This window comes from Grus americana, chromosome Z, assembly GCF_028858705.1.
Source record: "Grus americana isolate bGruAme1 chromosome Z, bGruAme1.mat, whole genome shotgun sequence".
Lineage (NCBI taxonomy): Eukaryota > Metazoa > Chordata > Aves > Gruiformes > Gruidae > Grus > Grus americana.
The window spans coordinates 71,278,555-71,293,093 of NC_072891.1; the positions used below are offsets into that span (position 1 = coordinate 71,278,555).

The following is a 14,539-nucleotide window of genomic DNA, read 5'->3' on the forward strand; positions in this document are numbered from 1 at the left end:
GCCTGCATGCGTCCCGTGTGCGTCAGAGGTCTGGGTGCCGGCAGGGGAGATGAGGATGCGCTCAGAGCGCTCGTGAGAGCAGCAGCCGCTTCAGCCGAGAGCTGAAGTGCCTGAGAGCGTAGCGTTTTCCTGACGGCTGATAGCACTGCCTCGTAACCTCTGTGTTGCCCCGCAAAGGGCCCTTCGCTATGGCAGTGCTGTGCTGGTCATGCTTTTTGGGGAGTTCCCCAGCATGCTGGTGCTGGTGGAGTGGGCTGGTGGAGTGGGGAGGCGCCCCGGGGAGGGCGAGGCAGCCTTGGTGGGGACTGCCAGGGGGATCTGCTGGGGCTTTGCTCTGGGGCAGGGCTCCTCTTGAGGGCCAAAGATGCTCCTTGCGTCCGTGGGCAGTTGGGCTGTGGCTGTAGCAGCAGCTGTTTGGACATGGCAGGCAGAAATTTGGAGGAGTAGAGAGGCGGGCGGTGGTGGTGGCCGGAGCCAGAGGCTGTGAGGTGGTCGAGAGGAGAGCAGTGGGAGGAGCAGCGAGGAAGCTGGAGAAGCTGGCAGTGGCTGTGTGAGGAGTGGAGGGTTTGGAGGTAGAAGCCAGGGGAGAGAGACGTGCTGCCTCTGGTGGGTGAGGGGAATGAGGATGGGGTCCCATCGGGAGCGGGGAGACTCGAGATGGGCCTCTTGCTCTGCCCCACAGCTCTTGACATCATGACTTCTTTTGTAGTACTTGAAGATTTTTTTAATTGCGTTGGTTTTGGCTGGGATAGAGTTAATTTTCTTCATAGAAGCTGATATGATGCTATGTTTTGGATTTTTGCTGAGAACAGTGTTGATAATACAGAGCTGTTTTTGTTATTGTTGAGCAGTGCTTACAGAGTCAAGGCCTTTTCTGCTTCTCACACTGCCCTGCCAGCAGGATGTCTGGGGGTGCACAAGAAGTTGGGAGAGGACTCAGCTGGGACAGCTGACCCCAACTGACCAAAGGGATTTTCCATACCATATGACGTCATGCTCAGTATATAAGGGGCTGTGGAAGAAGAAGGAAGGGGAGGGACGTTTGGAGTGATGGTGTTTGTCTTCCCAAATAACCATTACGTGTGATTGAGGCCTGCTTTCCTGGAGATGGCTGAACACTTGCCTGCTGATATGCAGTGGTGAATGAATTCCTTGTTTTGCTTTGCTTGTGCACACAGCTTTTGCTTTACTTACTAAACTGTCTTTATCTCAACCCAGGGGTTCTCTCACTTTCACTCTTCTGATTCTCTCCCCCATCCCGCCAGGGTGTGTGGGGGGCGGAGTGTGAGAGCAGCTGTATGGTGCTTGGCTGCCAGCTGGTGTTAAACCATGACAATAATGCTTGAAATAAAATTAGGTAGAATTCAGACCTATTCTGGCTCTTCTAATGGAGAGTGCTTCATCTTGTGTTGTCATCTTTGTTATTCTCTGGCAGGTTCCCCTGAGCTCCTTTCAGGTAACGGTGTTCTGCTGCCTTTGTTTCTGATGTTTTTTCCTGCCCTACTCAAGAGGAGAAGCTACGGGCAAATTGTGCCATGGCCCAGGTAGTTCTGGTGGAGAAGACATTGTGTGCTGTTGCAAAAGATTCCAGTGCTGTCCTGTTAGATTGGGGACATACGACAGGGAGCATTCATGGAGAAGAGGATCATATTCTGTTTTAATGCAAGGTTGTGTAGTGGCCCACGTGACTGGATTAATTGGTTTCAAATTGGCTAATTTGAAGCAAGACTGGTGAGATCCATGGCTGATATCCTTGCTGATGGGCATTTTTTTGTGCCCCCAGAGCTGCTGTAGTTGCTTTGGAAACTGCAGGAGGGAAAGCTGCTTTGAGCCAGGAGGTCCTGACCTCAAAACAGTGTGCAAATGAGCGGAAGTGTGAGCAGCATTCCCAGAAATCCTGAGCTCATACCAGCCTCATAGGTAGCCAGCACAGACTGAGGGGTACTGTTCCAGCAGCAGTGCCAGCCCTTGTCTGCGAGAGCAGCTGAGCATTCACAGCACAGGTTGACTGAGAGAAATCCTGAAGGTGACAGAGCTTGTCTCTGCCCTATTTCCCAGTCTGAGGTGAGGTGCTTTTTGTGTGCAGTTTCTCTGGGTGTGTTTTCTGACACCTGCCCTGCCCCTCCATTTACCAAAGTGGTAGTAAAGCATATCCATGCTCTCAGGGTTGCAATTTAAGGGTCTTTGATTTCTCTTTCTTTCTTGCGCTTCTGTCCTGCTATGGCAGATCTGTGTTACTTGCTTTGGCAGGATGTCCTCATAGTGACAGGCTGTGTCTGTGTCTTGGTACTCAACCCAGCATCATGTAGTGAAGCCTCACAGTGATGCTGCAAATGGCAGTTCCCTTGTGGCTGTCAAAGTCTGTATCTCACCTCTCTAGTGCTCTGCGGTGTTTTCCTGAGTGCTCTGCGGTGTTTTCCTGAGAGATTTTCATGACCACAGCTTCCGGGGCTTGCCTCTGCACAGTCTAGGGGAACAGGCTGTTGCTCCTGCCCACTCTGTTTCTCTTCCCCACTCCGTTACACCCAGATGACAAGGGGGAGATGCTGAAGGTAGCTGCAGTTGTGCCAGGTTGTTTCCCGCTGCCGTCCCAGGCCTTCTTGCAGACCCTGTTGCAAGGGTCTGAGAAGGCTGTCTTTATAGCAGCAATCACTTGGTAAGTTCATATCGTGAGCATGTTGCTGTGAACCTGCAAACCAACAGAAGGTGGGAGAGACCTTGCTGATAAGGCTAACTGCAGAGATCCTTGAAGCTGGGAAGTGATAGCACTGCCCAAAAGCCAAACAGCATGGGCCTTACCAAGGTAAGGTGATAGACAGGGAAGGGCATGCCTTCCCTTCACTCTGAAACAGTGGTGCACAGGAGTGAAACGTAACCAGCTGCTCATCTACAGCTACGCATGGGGGCCTGGCAGGACTGCGTAGCTGGTCAGGCATTTGTGAAGGCTGGGCTGCTCATGTGTTCTCTTACTGCTGGTGTGGCTAGCACACCTCTTGCTGGGAGCAGTTTCCAGCAGCTGAGGAACATGAGGCCTTGCAGGCAGCTGAGTTGCTCATACCTGCATGGTGAGGAGAAGTGTGTTGGTCCTGCCGGTGTCTGCTGTGTTCCATCCCGTCTCTGGAGAGATAAGACCACAATGGTCTGTGTGAGCAAGCCATGCATCACAGGATCCTTGCCTGATTACAGGGCTCAAAACTGATGATAACTGGACCCAAAGCTGATGTTAGCACCACTTTGTTCCATTGGAAGTTGTTGAAGCACAGCAGGAAGCACAGGAAGATACAACATAAAGTCTCTTAATACTGAGAGGATCCCAAATCCAATTTGCTTTCACATGCAACATAAGGGAATCATCAGTCCTCTGTTCCAGTTTCCAAAGTGTTGCAGATGGCATGGCTTGAGAGGGGGACATCTGCCCTCTTCCTCACTGATACCTTGCTGCAGTTGTTGCTGGCTTACCCTGCACTCATGTCATCTCTGTTGCCTGATGTGTGGCTTAAGGTGGTAGCAATGATGTGTAGCACTGAGGACTAGAACTCAGCTATGGATTGCTACAGGGAGGCAGCAGTAGCAGGATGGTCTCCATTACCTGTGCGGCTAGCTCATGGGATTGTTTTACTTGCTGCCTAGCAATGGTGGTAGTCTCTTTTGAGTCTGCTTTCCTTAAGGGGACTTTTTTGCCTTGGGTATCTGTTCAGCTTGGAGTTGTCCATACTGGTAAATGTATGTATAGAGAGGTGGGATCCTGGGTTTCCTGTAGGATCTGCATGACCAGTTACAGCAGACCTTCTAAGAAGAGACTGTGCCGCTGCTTTGTGTGGGCATCTGAGCTGTGCCCAGAAGGTAGGGGTTTTCCTGTGATGCAGGTGGAGTGTTGGAAGAGTCTTTTCAGATACCAAACAAGTGCAAGGTATGCATGTGTGTTTGGGTTTTGTGTTGGTGACTCTGCCTTTGTACTTTTTGAGTCTTGTCCCACTTGTGTTTCACAAATGTGCTTGTAGGTGATCTACTCAGCACTTCTGGGCATGTCTCTCTTGCTTTGGATAATGCTGTGCTGGGCAGTGGCTGTCCTCACTGTTAATGCTGTGGGACATGATCCAGACCGGAAGTAGTATTTTTTGGTACAAGTGACACCCCATAGCTGATGGAGAAGCAGTAGTTTCATCTTAATGGGGACAGCAAAAAAGTGAGGGAGACAAGATCATGTTAAATCTTGTAAGATGCTGCTTAGGAGAGGTGTGAATGTGGGGTGCCTCTTTCTGATTTGTGGATCTGCTCTGATTAAAGGTCAGTGTGTGGGCACATAAGGCTACCTTAATACTGTGCTGGTTTCAACTTCCTGTTGCTGCTAGCCTCAGCATCATGCTTGACCCCTATCCTATCTTCTGAGAGCCCAAGTGAAGCTGGGAAGATCCCCCTTGGTGTTTCTGTGGCTGGTGAAGTTTGTGGTTTCCTCCAGAGTTGTCCCTTAACTCCAGAGGTGGCCAGTCTCCTTACTGGCCCCTTCAGCAGAGGCCATCTGCAGAGCCTGCTCAGTGCACGTGTGGTGACTGCTGTGGTCTGGAGATGCCTGGTGTTCACAGCAACCTGCCATGCTTCTGTGGAGAGTTGTTTTGGTGCATTTGCCACCCTGACTTCTCCACTCCAATTCTTCCTTGGGCATGTGTCTCTGGTGCTTGATCCTAGTCTTTGAACTCTTCCCCCCCCCCCCAACTCTTGTTCCCTTTTGCTTGCAGTGTATATAATTATTTCACAGCTGATTGTTTCCAGAACAGTCTTAGTGGGCTACAACTGCTGTGACCTCTTCACTGTCAGGAGCGCATTGTGCTGCATGTGCTCTCAGTATAAGCTGCTGAGGGATCTCAGAAAAACACCTGCAAGCGTGATATTTGTGCCCTTTCTGTGGGAGAGCGCTTCGGAGAAGAATATGTTAAACAGTATAACAACAGCATCCAGAAAAAGACCTTGAGTTCTTGTGTAGCTTTAGGTGTTCCCCTGACTTCTGAAGCCAAGTACTTTCAGGAGACTCTGACATAGCTACCTAGAAGGTGAGCATAATCATGTTCAACAGCAAGATAGAGATGCCATCCAGATAAAAGACCAAATAGTGAGGCTGAATGTATCAGATGTAAGACCATCAACTGTATTATTAGGCCTAGCAGCTTTCCTTTTGCTAATACATTTTATATGTGTTTTGTTTCTCACAATAATTGGGATAATAAGAAAAAACTAGAAACCACCTGTTGATCTGTCTTATTGCTGCTGATCCAGTTGCCTTCCAAGCCAGGACATTGTGAGTACTGATCTTGTGCAGGCAGCCTGCTAGAAGTATGTGAAATACATTTTATTTTACATATAGGTCTTGTAAGCAAATGGAATGCTATTCAGAGCCAGGAGAATAATTTAAAGCAATTTTCTTTTCAATTTTAGGTCTGAAAAGAGACTAACTGTCCCACCACGGTTTCAAAAGGAGTTGCAAGTTCACCTGTCCAGAAGCTCTTCCATAGATTCAAATGGTATGTTTACCCATTAAGAAAATTTTTGCTGACTACTCCCATTAGAATGGATGTCATCTTAAGCAAAATCTGTCCTAGTACTTGTTTTGAAAGAAGACACGTTTGAGTGAGAAACCAAGTTCTGTGAGCAAACCTTCTCACTCTGATTTCATGGTGCTGGGGAAGCGTGTGTGTTTACTTGTTTGCCTCTCTGCCTTCTAGGAAGATCCTTGTCTAGTAAGTGTCAAAGGCAATCACAAAGCTAGTGTGAGTAGCTTGGAAACAGGAGGAGTATGCTTAGCTTCACTGCCAGGAGAGTGAAATCCTGGCTTTCAGGAGTAAGCAGCACACTAACTTAGCTGTCTGGAAAATACCCTTCTGCATGCCTGGCTCCCAGCAGTTGTGCAGTAATGCACCAACCAAATGATGGTTGCTTTTTTTGAGGCCTCTCAGGCTGATTTGTGAAGCTTCAGGTCTGGTATCAAATACACCTCTCCAAAGGGAGGAAACGAATAGAGATGAGGGAGCAGGCAAGCTAGTGATGTGAACCTCCAGCTGGGATAATGACTGTTTTGCTCCTACACACACTGTATGAAACTGTCCGAAGTAGCTGGACAGTTGCTGTCTCATTCCCTGCTCCACTGGAGGGCTTCCTTGGATGCAGTAGCACAGAAAGGATGGGTGCTGGGTTCGGCAAATCATTGGTCTATTTTGTACATCTGTCTGAATTTAGAAGAACATCCTTGGGTGTTTTGCTGTATCTTTTTTGTGGTGTTTGTACTCATAAAGAAATGATCTTGTGTCCTTCTTGGGACACTGCCTCAGTGCAGCCTGTGAGGAACAGCATGCCTGTGGGTTCTGTAACCTCTTCCAGGATTCTTTCAGAAGAAACATTTAGCAACTTCTTATGAAAATAACCAGTGATTGAAAATTCAGCTTCAGGTCAATTACTAAATGTGTGAGGTTTCCATGGCTCTTTCCAATAGAAAGTGACTGAAACATCCATGCTGTGCAGGAGAGGAGTTGGTGTTATGCTGGCAGCTCCCATGTTTAATTTTTAAGTAGGTAGGTAATCATCTGTGTCTCTCTCTGCTGATAAGGCCATGTTTATTTCAAGGCTGTATTTTTATTTTAACAGATAACTTGAACACATCCATTGCAGAGACACATACCGTTGCCTCTGGCCCTTCTGCTTCTCATGTCAATGAAGTTCAAAGTCGCATCAAGGAGATTCTGAACAAGTGTAGCAGTGGTGTCTGGGTGTCAAAGATGCCACAGATCTACCGGGAAATGTACTGGGAGGAACTCAGCACAGCAGTGCTGCATCAGCTTGAGAACTGGCCTCATGTGTGCACAGTAAGTATTGAATGTCATTTTTGTGGAAGATGCCAATCTCCTACAGATTTGAGTGTCTATTTGCCATGAAGATGATCAGAGGGCTGGAGCACCTCTCCTGTGAAGACAGTCTGAGAGAGTTGGGCTTGTTCAGCCTGGAGAAGAGAAGGCTCCGGGGAGACCTAATTCCCTTCCAGTACCTGAAGGGGCCTACAGGAAAGCTGGAGAGGGACTGTTTACAAGGGCATGGAGTGACAGGACAAGGGCATAATGGGTTTAAACTAAAGGAGGATGGATTTAGATTAGATGTTAGGAAGAAATGCTTTACTGTGAGGGTAGTGAGGCACTGGCACAGGTTGCCCAGAGAGGTTGTGGATGGTCCCCTCCCTGGAAGTGTTCAGGGCCAGGTTGGATGGGGCTTTGGGCAACGTGGTCTAGTGGAGGGTGTCCCTGCCCACGGCAGGGGGGTTGGAACTAGATGGTCTTTGAGGTCCCTTCCAACTCAAACCATTCTATGATTCTAAAAGTCCTCAATTGCTATGCTTTTATCTCTTCTTCTGCACTCATGGTTCATTTAGGATATAATGCAACTTTAAATCAAGGCTTTGGTTAGCTTTACTTTAACAGGCCAGTCATATCAATGAAAACTTTCAATTTCATCAACATCTGTCAAACTGTGGCACCAGAAAAGTATTGAAGTAATGAGAATCTGTCTACTTGAAGTGACTTTACATGTACATACTGCTAAGTGTGATCTCCTGTAATAACTTTAAATGCCAAAAAAAGTTTCACTGAGACAAAATAATTGCTTTTCAGGAATAACAACATTTGTATGTGTGTATGGTATTCTGACACGTATATAAAATGCATTTGTGACATCTTACTACAGACATCAGTAATGTATGCAGACAGCAGCAATTTGTTTTGATGGTTGATGATTGGTTCCTGAGTTATCCATAGAGCAAGCTGTAATGCTTTGAGTTACTTAATTCATGCAGTAAATTTTAGTCTTTTTCTTGGCTAGTGTTCCAGAAAAAATGTTACTGTTACTCCAGGATCTTGAGTCTGTGTTCATTGTCCTTTTGCTTGTTATCTGTTGGGTCTATCTCTTCTTTCTAGCAAGCAAATAAAGTCATTTTAGAGTAAATAAGCAGTCATTAAATCTGTGGAAACACTGTAATACAGCAGGCACATTACAACAGCAATCAGAACTATCAAGTTGTCTTGGCACAGTCAGTCTTAGTGTACAGAACTGTTAATAAGCCTGTAAAGCCTGTCTCAGTTCACTGACTTATGTAAACCATAGTCATTGCTTTGGCATGGAGGAGTTTGAACTGGGACCCAGGCCTTCTTATATGAATGCTACCATACATCTCTTAAATATAATATATTCCTGGTTCAAACAAGTTGTCTGCAGGTGTACAGCTCTGTAGATCATTTGAAATGCCAGAAGGCAGATTGTACTCTTCAGTACAGTACCAGTGAAGATGCTTCTATGACTAATTTCTAAATTATTTCTCTCTTGTTGGATACTTAGACTGGGAGTGTCTGCCAGCTTCAGAAGCACAGAAAAAATGCATGGTGTTTCAGTACCTTCTTCAAGAGACAACACATACTCATATTGAATGCATACTGATTAGTAGCTTAGTTACAAACCAGCAGGCAATAAACCTTATAATATGCTTTCATCATCTCCAAGCTCATCATTTGAGAACTCTGCTGTGGACAGTGTTAAACTTTTCTCTGAAAAGAAGGTATTTCATTTTTGACTTCTGGGAAAATTAGCATTTCTGTGTTTAGATTACAACCACCAGTAATGGAAACTTTTCCTGTCTAGTAAGCAGAAGTCTCCAAAAATCACTAAGTTACAAAGGATTGAGGCTGACTTTGTTTTGCATCAATCTGTTACCTCACTGCTTTAGGTTAGCTTGTGTGAATATCTTGCTTGTAGCAACATATTTTGCACAGCTAAATGCAAAAGTACAAAGTAATTATGTCATGGCTAGCAGTCACAGATTATAGCCAAGCCTTAATGAGCAATTGGGCTGAGAATAAATAAGCTCACCAGCCTTAAAGAACTCCCAAAAAGTCTCTGCTATCCAGTGAGGCTTCAGTCAGAAGAGTCTACTTCAACAGCTCTGTCAGTCAGATCTGCAGTGTTGCTGAATTGTCTGCTTCCATCTCCAGCAAGACTAGTGCTTTGAAAAACATGATGACTGGTGGTGACCCTCCCACCTTCTTTTTTTTCTATCAGAATCTTATACCTTTGAGTTTGATTAATTACTTTGTCATGCATCTTTGAGCAGTTAGTGATTGCCATTTTAGCCATCCTACCCCTGTCTCATTTCTTACCTTTCTACAGATTTTTCTCACAAGTCTTTCTCACAACATAGCAATTTTTTTAGAATTCTGAGCCGAAGTTATGTAGCTGTGCTGTGTTTGGGCTGAGCCTTGAATCCTTGGGATGCAGGCAGCTGAACCTCTGAGGGAGGGAGAACATTACAGCAGAGATACGAGAAAGAGAGATACAGACTTGTAAACAAACAAGTTCTTGGTTTGTTTTTTTTTTTTGAAGTCACAAATAACCCAAAAGTAATAATAAATTTACTTTTGATACTGGCGACATGTCTTGTGGTTCCCTTTGCAGTCTAATTATAAACCTCCTTACTGAGTGGTACATATGTTTAAAAGACTTTTTCTTTGCCCATGCTGAGTTCTCCTCAATTACTTGACCTCTGTGCGTGATTCAGGAGATGGTGATTCAGATATGGCAATTCAAGAGAAAGCTAAATTCCTACATCTTCTCAAAACATTTACTTGAATTTCCAGAGTTCTTTTCCAAAAGCTTTTAGAGACTTAGGCAATCCTAGGACATTAGGGAAGGTCCTTCCATGGATGTGGTTCAGCAGGGCCAAGTGTGAGGTCCTGCATGTGGGTTGGCACAATCCAAGCACAACTACAGGTTGGGCGGAGAATGGATTGAGAGCAGCCCTGAGGAGAAGGACTTGGGGGTGTTGGTTGATGAAAACCCCAACATGACCCAGCAATGCGTGCTTGCAGCCTAGAAAGCCAACCATATCCTGGACTGCATCAAAAGTAAGGGCGACCAGCAGGTCAAGGGAGGTGACTCTGCCACTCTGCTCTTGTGAGACCACACCTGGAGTACTGCGTCCAGCTCTGGGGTCCCCAGTACAAGAAAAACATGGAGCTGTTAGAGTGAGTCCAGAGGAGAGCCACGAAGCTGATCAGAGGGCTGGGGCACCTCTCCTGTGAAGACAGTCTGAGAGAGTTGGGCTTGTTCAGCCTGGAGAAGAGAAGGCTCTGGGGAGACCTAATTCCCTTCCAGTACCTGAAGGGGCCTACAGGAAAGCTGGAGAGGGACTGTTTACAAGGGCATGGAGTGACAGGACAAGGGCATAATGGGTTTAAACTAAAGGAGGATGGATTTAGATTAGATGTTAGGAAGAAATGCTTTACTGTGAGGGTAGTGAGGTACTGGCACAGGTTGCCCAGAGAGGTTGTGGATGGTCCCCTCCCTGGAAGTGTTCAGGGCCAGGTTGGATGGGGCTTTGGGCAACGTGGTCTAGTGGAGGGTGTCCCTGCCCATGGCAGGGGGCTTGGAACTAGATGGTCTTTGAGGTGCCTTCCAGCCCAAACCATTCTATGAGTCTGTGATTCTATGTATAATTGGTTAAAAGATTGGAAATGAAGCAAGGCTGAAATGGTTGACCTTCAGAAAGGCAGGAAGTCATGGTGGGATTCCACAGGGGGGACAGTTGGACACATGCTGGTCAGGATTGTAGTGAGTGAGTTGGTAAAGGGTGCAAATACAAGTTGAGCTGGCTTGTAAGGCAAGGTTGTTCAGAGTTATAAAGATCGGGGCTCTCTGAAGAAGTATGGAAATTCCTAGTACCAGATTGCTGGCCAGTAAAATTGCAAATGAGACTTAACTACAGCAAGGGACAGGAAGATCTCTGTCATTACATTAAAAACATGGGATTTTTTTCTGTATGGACTGTTAAGCTTGGGAAAAGAGATCTTGGCATTTATAATAACTTCATTAAAACATTGGCTCAGTAGCAAAAAAGGCAGTGATAAGTACCTGAAAGTGACTAGAATAGAAAAGAATATTTCAATTGGAAGGGACCTATCAATGATCACCTAGTCCAACTGCCTGACCAATTCAGGGCTGAGAAAAAGTTAAAGCATGTCAATAAGGGCATTGTCCAAATGCCTTTTCAACACTGACAGGCTTGGGGCATCGACAAGCTCTCTAGGAAGCCTGTTCCAGTGTTTCACCATTCTCTCAGTAAAGAAATGCTTCCTCATGCCCAGTCTAAACCTCTCCTGACATAGTCCTTCTCTATTCATAAACAACAAGTTTAGGAGGGCATCTTTCCTAGCTGGCTCACTGAGTGCTTGTGACAAGAAGTTACCTTCCACAAACTTCAAGGATTTCCCAGACATGCTTGCCACAGCAATATGGTATTCCCAGCTGACATCTGGGAAGTTGAAATCTCCCACAAGGACTACTGATGCAGATTTTTCCTGATTACCTGTAAAATAACTCATCAGTGCTATCATCCTGGCTGGGCAATCGGTAGTAGACACCCACTGCTCCATCTCCTTTGTTTTCCATCCCCCTGATTCTCACCCAGAGGCTTTCAACCACATCATCGCTAACTGTAAGGGCTGTACAGTCAAACCTCTCCCTCATATACAGTGCAACTCCTCCACCTCACGTGCCCTGCACATCCCTCCTGAAGAGCCTGTAGGCCTCCATCCCAGCCCTCCAGTCATGGGACTCATTCCACCAAGTCTCACTAATAACAATGGCATCATAACTCTGGGAGCTGACCAGTGCTTCCAGTTCATCCTGTTCATTTTTCATACTGTGTGTGTTGGTGTACAAGCATTTCAGATGTGTTCCTGAGCCCTCTGTGCTCCCAGGAGCAGCATAAATGTTCCTGCTAGCATTGGCACCCTCAGGCGATGCCACCATAACATTTGGCTTGCCTTCTGCTCTCCTATTAGCATCCCATTCCCCTAGTAATTCTAGTTCAAAGCCCTCTCAATCACTCCCACCAGCTTATGACTGTCATGTAAAGGGCACGAGTCTGATGTGTAGCTCTCCCATTGAGCCACGAGGTTCAGAAAGGACCCTCTTGATTTCTAAACTCCTTCTCAGGGAGGCGCATAGGTGCAGCTGCGTCCAGTCTTAGTCCCAGACTTGGTAAATGGTTTATGTCTAAGGGATTATATATAGCCACATGTCAGAGTCAATGTTTGCCTGTCAGAGTCCCCTAAAGGGCTTTCACTGAGTTTCGCAAAGTTGAAACAGAAAGTTTATTAAAGCGACAGATACAAAGAGTTCAGAAATGCCTTTGATAAATGCACTTCCTGCAATAGCACTAATATATGATTATAATGCCTGAAAAATGCTATCGCAGGTATTGTCACCAAAAAGGTGAAACTGCAGTGCTTACCCAGAAGGCGTCCCTATCTTGGGTGGAGGAGAAGGAGCACAGCCCATCGACTGCCTCTTCTGGGTCTTCAATCTCTTCTCTCTCCCCACGAGGTTAACTTCCTCAATATCCTTCATACCCCAGTCTTAACTGTTCCCCTCCCTGGGGTGACATTTAACATGATTTGGGTGGACAGTCAAGTACTATAGTCATATATGTTTAGCATGTACTTCTTTTAGCTCATTATCATATTTAGGGGTGTCAACTTTTACATTCATTTCACTGATAATGAAGCAAAAAGTCTCACTCCGGGCACCATGGCCTTCAAGATTCTGTGTAGAAACCATCTATCTGTTTATTCCGCGTTCTCTAGCTAAAAGAGGGCCATCTTGGCACTGTAAGACTCCCTCCCTCGGCTGCTTCTCATATCCACCTTGCAGATCTCTATCCACAATGTTTGTGTAAAAGATAAGTGGACACCTGTGTCTTTAACCTCTTATGGGCAATTGTCACAATGACCAAAGACGTGTTTCCCCCATCAGGACAGATGGCTCCCATCAGGCCCCATCATACCTTGTGCCTCAAAGGTTCTTCCATGGTTATAAAGCCCAAAGTTTTGGTGTAGGCACCAGTCCTGGAGCCAGGTGTTTGTATCTTGGGCTCATCTGTTTCTTCTCAAGTCTCTCCCCATTACTAGGAGGATTGAGAAAATTACTATCTGTACTCCTGAATTTTTTAGCATTCTTCCCAGGGCCCCAAAATCTCTTTTGATCAACCTTAGACTTTTTTTGCAACATGATTAGTACTGACATGAAAGAACAGGAGTGGATAATACACTAAGCTATTTTGTTGGCTGGTGACATCTCTAATTTGGGCCCCAGGGAGGCAGCAAACTTCCCTGAAAAGACAGGGATGAGAATATTCTCATGAATGGAGAACAAAGTAGCAAACGCTGTACCACTGGGAAAATGTGTTGTGTAAGCACAGGTCAAAATCAGATGTGCTTCTCCCATCTTCACCCCAAAAATACACAAACAAAAGTTTACTGAGAGAGCAAGCAGAATGAAAGGGTAATTCAGAAGGGTGACGAGTAAAGATAAGTAATGGACTCTGTATAAGCAACAGTTAAGGTACATGATTTATGTGGGGAAAGATGGAGATATGGGCTATAAAATGGAGACCTGGAGAAGGTAAATAGGGAATTATCATCTTGAATTCAAAAGCAGCTGAATACATTGACTAATGAATGGATGATCTGTGGCCTTAGTTGTCATGAACTAGTTCTCTCCAAAGAAACTGTCACTAACTGGTAGTGCGTGAACTATGGAGTATCCAAAATGGAAGAGGTATCAGTAAGTTGGTCCTATCCCCCATGCTTTCTCCTAGGCACCTGCTGTTGTCAAAGAGGATGTCAGGCTAGGAATATCTCTGTTCTGACCCAGTACAGCTCTTCTGACAGGCTGATTCAGCCTGCCTGTATGTAATTATTCCACAGCTGATCTTTTCCAGCCAGTCTTGGTGCTGGCTTCTTTCTAGTAGCAGCCTTTTTTCATGCTCATATGTCAGCCTGAGAAGATGACAAAATATGTCAGTCTCCTGTGTTGTTTGTCAGGTGAAGCTGTCTTCTGTCATCTTTTTCTCCACTTGCGTTCCCAAATTCATTCTTGCAGTTAGAAGAGAAGAAAGAGTGAATAGTAGGCATCCACCTTTTAATTGGTAGAAAGAAAGGATGCCTGCTTCTAGACTTGCTTCTAGAGTTTTCTTGTAGTAATGGCTGCCTTAGTCTTTCTATCTGGTTTCTTAAGGAGCTGGTATAAAAATAACACTACCATTCTGAATTTGGAAATTCCAGTTGTGCTTGAAGAGATATATTTGCTTTTCAATAGTTCTACAAAACCTTTTTGTAAAACATCCTACTGGCTCTGGCTACCTATCAGTTTAACCAGTAATCTGTTGTCATCAGAGGCCAGTATCATCTCCAGTAATCTACCAGTCAGTTGTCTTACTACTTTTTAATAAGCATATAGCTAAGTAATACCTGAGCATGTTCTTTAGTGCACTTAAGCACTTTGGTATTGTATTGGTTGATACTGTATGAAAATGCTCCTCAGACTGCAAAATATTTACCTGACTATTTATTCTGAGGAGGTTTTACCCAGTAAAGGAAAGTTTAGTGTTCTTCGCTTCATCTCTCAGATGTCTGGGATGGTGCTGGGCAGATCCCACAGGCTGTCTTCTTGAAGA

At 45.5% G+C, this 14,539-nt stretch overlaps 1 protein-coding gene across 7 annotated transcripts in view; it reads left to right on the top strand.

Moving 5' to 3' along the window:
• The window catches only part of TDRD7 (tudor domain containing 7), a 53,194-nt gene that overhangs the window by 14,277 nt on the left and 24,378 nt on the right, over window positions 1–14,539 (top strand). For all 7 annotated transcript variants that reach the window (XM_054810227.1, XM_054810228.1, XM_054810224.1 and 4 more), the window contains exons 5-6: window positions 5,431–5,516; window positions 6,634–6,851. In XM_054810227.1, the coding sequence (XP_054666202.1) occupies window positions 5,431–5,516; window positions 6,634–6,851 (304 nt within the window). The remainder of the gene's footprint in view (window positions 1–5,430; window positions 5,517–6,633; window positions 6,852–14,539) is intronic.